General features: G+C 47.7%; 1 protein-coding gene across 2 annotated transcripts in view; it reads left to right on the forward strand.

The window, feature by feature from the left end:
• The first annotated feature begins 881 nt into the window (after positions 1–881).
• The window catches only part of LOC122543396 (activin receptor type-1B-like), a 56,198-nt gene continuing 47,787 nt past the window's right edge, over positions 882–9,292 (forward strand). The window contains exon 1 of one of the 2 annotated variants that reach the window (XM_043682096.1): positions 882–1,123. In XM_043682096.1, coding sequence (XP_043538031.1) covers positions 1,063–1,123 — 61 coding nt within the window. In that variant the 5' untranslated portion in view covers positions 882–1,062. The remainder of the gene's footprint in view (positions 1,124–9,292) is intronic. The other variant, XM_043682097.1, reaches the window with a different exon arrangement.

The raw sequence follows: 9,292 nt of genomic DNA on the forward strand, positions 1-9,292 counted from the left end.
CCCGTATTCTCCCCGTAGCCCTTAATTCCTTGTGATATCAAGAATTTATCAATTTCTGCCTTGAAGACATTTAGCGTCCCATCCTTCCACTGCACTCTGTGGCAATGGATCCACAGGCCCACCACTCTCTGGCTGAAGAAATGTCTCCGCATTTCTGTTCTGAATTTACCCCCTCTAATTCTAAGGCTGTGTCCACGGGTCCTAGTCTCCTCGCCTAATGGAAACAATTTCCTAGCGTCCACCCTCTTCAAGCCATGTATTATCTTGCACGTTTCTATTAGATCTCCCCTTAATATTCTAAACTCCAATGAATATAATTCCAGGATCCTCAGCCGTTCCTCATATGTTAGACCTAGCATTCCAGGGATCATCCTTGTGAATCTCCGTTGGACACGCTCCAGTGCCAGTATGCCCCTCCTGAGGTGTGGGGACCAAAACTGGACACAGTACTCCAAATAGGGCCTAACCAGAGCTTTATAAACTCTCAGTAGTACAACAATGCTTTTATATTCCAACCCTCTTGAGAAAGCTTTGACCTCACGATGGGACGGGCGGGGGAGGGGAGGTGCTTATTTGCTCCGATGGGTCATTTATGTGGAATTTTTAACTCTTCGTTTCTCTCTGTCCACATTCCTATTCTAGGTTCGAGATATTTTTACACATCTGTGGAGTGGCTCGGACCTGAGGCCGGCAACAAGACCCCAGATCTGCTTCTTTTGACTTGTGTCAGGGTCAGGGCGACCGCAAAAGGGGTCAGAGAGGTGAGCGCACGCCCTGTTGACGGCTCTCTGCAGCATCTCGTCAACATTGAGCACGCCGCGGGAGCGGAAGGGTTACAATGTACAGCTCGAGTAACAAAAAAGGTCAAAGCCGAAAGGCCCCTCCCCTCCTGGGGGCTGGTTATTTGTGAATGCAATCCGTGAGAAGGCGGAGTGATCTCTTCTTGTCGATTTCACTCTGTGAGGCGGCCCCGTAGCTGGTTAATTTCACCCCCCCCCCCCTCAAAATCCTCTCGTCAGTTTCACCCGCGCTGCATCTCCCGGGCGATGGCAAGCTGCAGGAATGGCTAAAAGCTACCCGTTTTATGCGGTCTTTTTACTCTTGAACGTCCACACCGGCGCCGGTAAGTTCTCTCAGGGAGTTCACCTGCTTGTTGGGGGAAGGAAGAGGACGGCGCCCCGGGTCTTGTTTGTTTTTGAGAGAGGAGGAGGAGGAGGAGGGGGAGGTGTTGCTAAAGCAAACATAAAGCGTCCAAAATATTTATTTACATCTCTGTTCTCGCAACATGGCGCCCGGAATCGGATACAATGTTGTTACAAGGGGCTGGGACCTCGAGAGATTTGCCAAAAATAAGAGGAGCTAGTGAACCGCTTGGATTTAGACCCGCATTGTGTGTGTGTGTGTGTGTGTGAGATCTCTCTCGCTTCCATTTTCATGGATGCTTTGTCTTAATTGTTGCGACTGGTTTAAACAATCCAGCTTGTTTTCCCTCTTCCCACCCATGCGCGCACACACACACACACACACACAGGTATTTTCTTCCTACCAGGGGCTTTTGTCTGGCCCTGCTGAGCGAGTCCCAGATCACAATGGATCTCTTTCTCCCACCACCCCTCCACTTTAATTGTTTCCCCCGCACGTCACCAGTTCTGTGTCAATCCGGTGAGGGGGAGTCAGATCTTTATTATCAGAGAAAGAGGGGGGCGGGGGTATTTTCTGAGATTAGGTGTTTAATTGGTGACTTCCAGTCAGTACTAACATGAACACCTCACCAACACAACGCCCGCTTCTTCTCTCCCCCCTGGTCTGGTTTCATTGGGTTTGGACTGTGTCCCGGTGTGACCCCTGCTTTCTAACTGAGTGAGAATGATGAGCACTGATGTAATTTTTTTTTCTGGGTTCGGTTCCTTTTTTGAACCTCCTGTCTCCCCCGCTTGTTGTGTTTTTGGGGTTTGAGGTGCCTGTGCCCCCTGGGCACTTTGCCCAAAAAGTGCCCATTTTTGTTTTGGTGGGGTGGTGTTTGTGACCCTGGCCAGTGAGTCCTGGGTCACCACAATGCTGTGTTGATAAAACATGCCTTTTTGTTTTTAAAAGAAGAGTTACCAAAAGGCTCAGATTTGTTTATTTTTTCAAATTTCTTTACTTTCAACTAGTCAGAATTTTTACAGCAGGGGAAGAGGCCCTTCGGCCCATTGTGTCTGTTGCAGTCATCAAACATCCAATCTGTTCCCATCTTCCAGCACTTGACCCATAGCCTTGTATGCTATAGCATTCCAAGAGCTCGTCAAAATATTTCTTCAATGTCTTGAGGGTTCCTGCCTGCACTCCCTTTCGGGGAGTGAGTTCCGTTTTCCCATTACCCTCTGAGTGGGGGGGAAAATCTGCTCTCAATCTCCTGCTCCTGACCTTCAAACTATGCCTCCCGGTCATTGACCCCTCTGCTAATGGGAGAGGTTTGTCCCTGTCTATTCTCTCTCTTTCTGCCCCTCAGTATTTGTACATCTCCAGCAGGTTCCCCCTCCACCTTCTCTGCTTCAAGGAAAACCACCCCAGCGTATCCAGCCCCTCTCCAGCGCTGAAATGCTCCATCCCAGGCAACATCCTGGTGAATCTCCTCTGTACCTCTTTTTTTTCTCTCTCTTTCCTTCCTTCCTTTCCCCCCCCCCCCGTGCAATAAGTTCTATGGTGTGGGGGCCAGAACTGCACACACTACTCAAGCTGGGGTCTAACTAATGTTACATACAGCTCCATCATAACCTCCCTGCTCCACTGTCTTGACTAATATCTGAAAGTATCCTATATGCTGCCTAAACCCACCTTTCACTTCCTATGGACGTGACCACTGATGTTACACCAATTCTTTTTTTTTTTACTCTTCCTTGGATCCAACCATTCGCTGGGTACTCCTTTGCCTTCCCACAATGCAATTGTAGCTCAAACCCAGGCCGGAGTTGGGGAAATATTATCTATTACAGAGACTGGCATGTACACGTGCGCACAGACATGCACCATGACACCACCACCTTTTTTTTTGAGCGCAATGCTACAGTTGACTTTGTGTTGGGACCACTTTGGGGAAGGAGATGATATTGATAGGAAAAGGAAGATAGGTGCTCCGTTTTCACTTTGAAACTGCCGGCCCAAAAATGAAGTCTGAACAAGTGCCAACTTGTTGTCTTGCTCCAACGAGAACATCTGAAAATGCTGAAGAAACGCAGCAGGTCTGACAGCATCTGGGGAAGAGAGAAACTGAGTTAATGTCGAGCCCAGTGACCCTTTAGAACTATAAAGCCATAAGACATAGGAACAGCATTCAGCTCGTCGAGTTTGCTCCTGCATTCAATGAGGTCATGGCTGCTCTGATCCCCAACTCCACTTTCCTGCCTTTTCCCCATCACCCCTCCATTCCCCTTCCTGATTAAACATCTCTCTGTCTCAGCCTTGAATATACTCACTGACCCAGCCACGACAGCCCTCTGTGGGAAAGAATTCCACAGACTCGCTCCCCTCTGAGGGAAGAAATTCCTCCTCATCTCTGTCTGCAATGGGTGACCCCTTATTCTGGGATTGTACCCTCTGGTCCTAGACTCTCTCCCACAAGGGGAAACAACCTCTCCACATCTCCCCTGTCAAGTCCCCCAGGGAATCCTGGATGTTTCAATAAGGTTGTCTCTCATTCTTCTAAACCCCAATGAGTCCAGGCCCAACCTCCTCAACCTCTCCTCATGGGACAGTCCCTCCATACCCGGGATCAGCTGAGTGGACCTTCTCAGAGAATGTCAGTCTGTCTTTCCTCAGATAAAGGGACCCAAACCTGTTCACAGTATTCCAGCTGTGGTCTGACTGGTGTCTTCTATAGGTTTAGCAAAATCCTCCCTATTTTTATACTCCATTCCCTTTGGAATAAAGAGCAACATTCCCTTGGCCTTCCCTATTCCCCGCTGGACTTGGATGCTTGCTTTTTGTGATTCACAGATAAGGATTCCCAAATCCCTCTGCTCTGTAGCTTTCTGCAGTCTTTCTCCCTTTAAATAATATTCAGCTCCTCTATTCTTCCTGCCAAAGTGGACAACCTCACAGTTTTCCCCACCTTGTATTCCATGTGCCAAGTTTTTGCCCACTGGCCTAACCTGTCTAGATCCCTCTGTAGACTCAGTGTGTCATCCTCACCCCTTGCCTTCCCACCTATTTCTGTGTTATTCACAAACGTGGTTTCAGTACATGCACTTTCCTCATCCAGTAATGTATATTGGCAATAATTGTGGCTCCAGCAATGACCCCCGTGGTACTCCACGAGTGATGGGTGGCCATCCTTAAAATGGCCCCCTTATCTCTACTCTCTGTCTTTTCTCAGTTAGTTTAGCTTTTAACAAGGTTGTTTTGAGGTAAATGTTTTTGACCCAGAGGGTGGTGAGGGGGTATGGAATGCACTGCCTGGGAGGGTAGTTTAGACTGGTAACCTCACAACCTTTTAAAAAGTACTTAGAGTCATAGAGCATGAGAACAGACCCTTCGGCCCAACCAGTCCATGCCGACCCTAATCCCAAACTAAACCAGTCCCACCTGCCTGATCCTGGCCCATCTCCCTCCAAACCTTTCCTAATCATGTCCTTGTCCAAATGTCTTTCAAACATTGCAACCGTACCCACGTCCACCGCTTCCTCAGGAAGTTCACTCCACACATGACCCACCCTGTGTGTAAAAACAATTGCCTTGTGTCCTTTTTAAAATCTTGCTCCTCTCACCTTAAAAATATGCCCCCTAGTCTTGAACTCCCCCACACCAGGGAAAAGATACTTGTCATTCACCTTATCTACACCCTTTCACAGGAGGAGTACTTTAAACGTTCTAATATTCAAGGCCACGGGCTGGATGAACCCACCCACAGACCCCCCCCACCCTCCCAAACAATCCAGGCTTGACGACTGGACCTCGGAGCCGAAGAGGTGGATAATGAAATGCAGAAACATGCCTTTCTCCTCTTGCAAGGTGAGATTGCGGTTGCACAAGTTCCCTTTGCAGCACACGATGCGGAGGTGAGGCCACGAATATTCACAGGGTAGATCCTGATATGGATGGCAGCCCTTCCGAATCTGACCCGGAATCCGGCTGTCGACCGAAACAAAGCACTGCACTCCGCTACAAGTCTCCGTTTTACAATAGCCATGCTCACAAACACACTCGAACCTCACGGCCTCCTGCTCACCTGTAAGCGAGAAATAGACAAAACTTGGCAATGTCACAGTGAAATGGGCCCCCAGGGAATCTTGGATGCTTCAATAAGGTCACCTCTCCTCCTTCTAAACCCCAATGAGTCCAGGCTCAACCTCTCCTCACGAGACTGTCCCTCCATACCCAGGATCAGCTGAGTGGACCTTCTCTGGGCTGCCTCCAATGTCAGCCTGTCTTTCCTCAGGGAAAGGGGCCCAAACCTGTCCACAGTATTCCAGGTATAGTATAGCAAAATCTCCCTATTTTTATAATCCATTTTTCCTTTTTGGAAGGAAGCCTTTTCTTTCCTGTGTATTACTTCTGGAATTGGCAGAACAGCTCCTTTTTTCTTTCACTGTGTTTTGGTTTTTATTTTTGATACAATTATTGCTCGACTCGCCCCTGCACTTTTCTGCCATTGTTGTAGCTGAGTGTGCCTTCCCTTGTGGGATGTGTTATTTTGAGACACCGCCTGAGGATGGAAGGATGCAATGATGTTTGGCCGGATGTGTTTTGTGCTGTTCAAAGCAGATGTTGAGTTAACAGCACTCAATCTGTGTGCCATTATTCTCCCGCTGAAATCCGAGGTGGCAAGATTGTGTAATCTGATTTTCGAGGTAACCAAGTTATGGCATGCGCTGTAGGATCATGTTTGAATGCTTACTGTTTCATTTAAAATATTCCTCTGTTTTAATATGTCAGTAGCTTCTCCTCCTCCTCTTCCTCCCCCAATATAATTTAAAATCTGCAGATACAAAAGACACGCGCTGGGGTCTTGGAATAGTGAGCAGATTAAAGGGTGGTATTTTGGGATTTTTAAAAAGAAATTAACCATTCCTCCCTTTAGTAAAATACACCGTCTGCCCTGATAAAGAGATGATCTGCTTTTTGTAATGCCTTTCAGAATTTCCCAATCCGATGAATTGCTTTTCGCGAGTCGTTGTGTTGGAAGCATGGCTTCCAGGTGTGCGCAGGCAGATCCCAGGCTGGGGATGTGATATTGAGCAGATAATCTGCATGGTTTGAGGATAGATATTGATGGGTGCAGCAAGCTAACTCCCCTTGCTCTCCTCGGAAAATTGGAGCAGGAATAAGCCATTCGGCCTAGTGTGTCTGTCCCACAATTCAGTGAGATCGTGGCTGATCTGTGGCCTAATTCCATAGTCTTGCCTTTGGTCCATACAATTTTTTTTAAAAAAAGAAGAAAAATTTATCGCAGCATTAAAACTAACAACGATCCTGTATCCAACTGCCATTTGTGGAAGACCGTTCCAAATCTCTCCCACCCTTTTTGTATGTAGAAGTGCTTCCTAACATCTCTCCTGAACCTTAATTCTCAGACTATGCACCCCCGCCCCATTCTAGAATCTCCAACAGATGGAAATAGTTGATCTTTATTCACACTGTCATTTCCTGTTAATATCTTGAAGACTTTGTTCAGATCACCCCTTGGAATTCTAGAGAATATTGACTGGGACAATACTGCAGCATTTTTTTTTTAAATGTGTGTGTGCGCAAAGGGTTAATGGCGTTTCCTCAGCATTGCATTCGGAATGTCAGCCTTGTGTTAATTTTTTTTCCCTGTGGCCCTGGAGGGGGTGTTGAACCAAGAACCCTCTGATTCAGAAGTGAGTGTGCTGGCTGTTGTGCCACAGCTAATGGGGGTGCCACAGCTAATGAGTCATTTGTGGGGAAAAGCCCTTCCTCATTAAGATTTAAACTCCGTATGATTCACTGACCTGCAACAGGGACCCTGTCAGGGTTTAGGCTTGGTTCAAGTGGCTGTTGGTCTGTGTGAGGTGTGGAAACTCAATTCAAATTTCCTCCTATCCGTAGGGAATGAATTGGGCCAGTATCTCTTTGGAGGCAGACTGGCCAGCTAGCTCCAGGGCATGGAGATCTAGTCACCCTTGGATCGGATGAGCTGTTCCCAGCTGGTGTGAAAGTTAGCGTTCTCCCTGGTGACTTTGTTAGTGAGGAAGGAAATTGTATAGGATTCACAAGTGAATTAATATGCGGAGCGCCTTCACTTTTGCAGCCAATAGGATATCTTTTAAAGTGCCATCACTGCTGTCACGTAGATGAGGCAGCAACCAATTTGGTATACAGCAAGCTCCCACAAAACCGAGTGCCCAATGACTTCCTAGAGTCCTAGAGATGTACAGCATGGAAACCGACCCTTTGGTCAAAACATGAGGGTCTTTTCCCTGGGATGGGGGAGTCCAGAACTAGAGGGCATAGGTTTAGGGTGAGAGGGGAAAGATTTAAAAGGGATATAAGGGGCATCTTTTTCACACGGAGGGTGGTACACATGGAATGAGCTGTCAGAGGAAGTGGTGGAGGCTGGTACAATTGCAACATTTTAAAAGGCATCTGGATGGGTATATGAATAGGAAGGGTTTGGAGGGATACGGGCCAAGTGCTGCTTTTCGAGTGGTTAATTTTTAAAGGGGCTGAATATTGGTCAGAATATTCCCTGCTCTCTTGGAGTGGATCTCTGTTTAAAGTACCATTCTGAAATTTGCCCTTTTTGTTTTGACAGTGCAGCACTCCCTCAGAGTGTCAGCTTGGATTTTTGTGCTCGACTTTGAGCCGACACTGAGATTTGTGGGGGTGAAAGAGAGAATGTGGCAGGGGGTGTGATGCCAACTGAGTAGCAGCTAACAAATTGGATGAGTTTGAGGGCATGGGTAATGTTGGGCTGTTGGTTACTACTGTGTGAGGTGCCTGGGGATTACAGTCTGTAAAATCGCAGAGGGGTGTCATTGCAATCAGCTAAATCTGAGGCTGGGTACAATACCAGCCAAGGGCATTAAAGTCTTGTTTGCCAGTGGTGTACAGCAGTCTTCATAAAGCACAAAGATAGTCTGATAGTCTATCACAGTGCACTGTGTGGGAGATCAGGGTGTGGTTGCCTTTAAGTCAAGGAGGTGACAGCCGAGTGATGTTATCACTGGATTGTCAATCCTGAGACCCAGATAATGTTCTGGGGAAAAACAACAAAGGCTGGAGATAAGTGGGCCAGACAGCATCCACGGAGGGAGGGTAAGCTAACATTTCGAGTCACGATGACTCTTCATCAGAGCTGAAGTGGGGGGGGACAGCATTTATGCTACAGTTCAGGGCGGAGGTGGTGGGTGCAGGCTGCTGGTGGGGAGAAGATGTTAATAGCTTCCATTAAGTGATCGGGATGTGAGCAAGGCACCCCATCATTCTGCCAGACTGGGAAGGACAGACAGTCCCACTGGAGTGGGAGGGGGGAGAGGAGGAGGACATGATTACAAGCTGAAAGAAATGGGAGTTGGTTCACAATTTTTTTAAAAGGTGCTTGAAGGCTGCCTGGATCTGGCAGTATCTCATCACTTGGAACACGGCCTTCTGGTCCACTCTCACTGACAGTCTGGTGGGTAAGAACCCCCCCCCAAATTCCACTCTGTCCTTCCCAGTCTGGGAGGTAGACACACCATTGTTCTGCTGTTCTCTCATTCCAATCACTTAATCTGAGCTCGCAACACCCTTTCGCCCCCAGCACAAACCTCCAAACTATTGCACATGTGTTGCCCCCTCCACTCTTCGGCTCTGAAGAATCGTGTGTGATCTCCAGCCTTTGTTGTCTTTGGTATGGATTCCAGCAGCTGCAGTAATTTGTTCCTCCATAATGTTCTGGGGACCCGGGTCGAATCCCACCATGGCAGATAAAATTAAAACCTGGAATTGAGGAGCAAACTACGACAGTGAATCTGTTGTCGATTGTTGGAAGAACTCATCTGGTTCACCTAATGTCCTTTGGGAACCATCCTTGCCTGATCTGGCCGACACATGATTCCAGACCCACAGCAAGGTGATTGACTCTTGATACAACAAAAACCTAGAAGTTAGGAAGAGGCCATTTGGCCCTGCACTGCTATTCTTCGCAATAATGGGTGATCATCCAACTCCACAGCCTAATTCTGCTTTCTCCCCATAACCTTTGATCCCATTTGCCCTAGTGCTTTATCTAGCCATCTCTTGAATATAGCCAGTAATGCCACCTTCCCATGAATGGTGGGTGGCACAGTGGTTAGCACTGCTGCCTCACAGC

Source organism: Chiloscyllium plagiosum, chromosome 43, assembly GCF_004010195.1.
Source record: "Chiloscyllium plagiosum isolate BGI_BamShark_2017 chromosome 43, ASM401019v2, whole genome shotgun sequence".
Taxonomy (NCBI): domain Eukaryota; kingdom Metazoa; phylum Chordata; class Chondrichthyes; order Orectolobiformes; family Hemiscylliidae; genus Chiloscyllium; species Chiloscyllium plagiosum.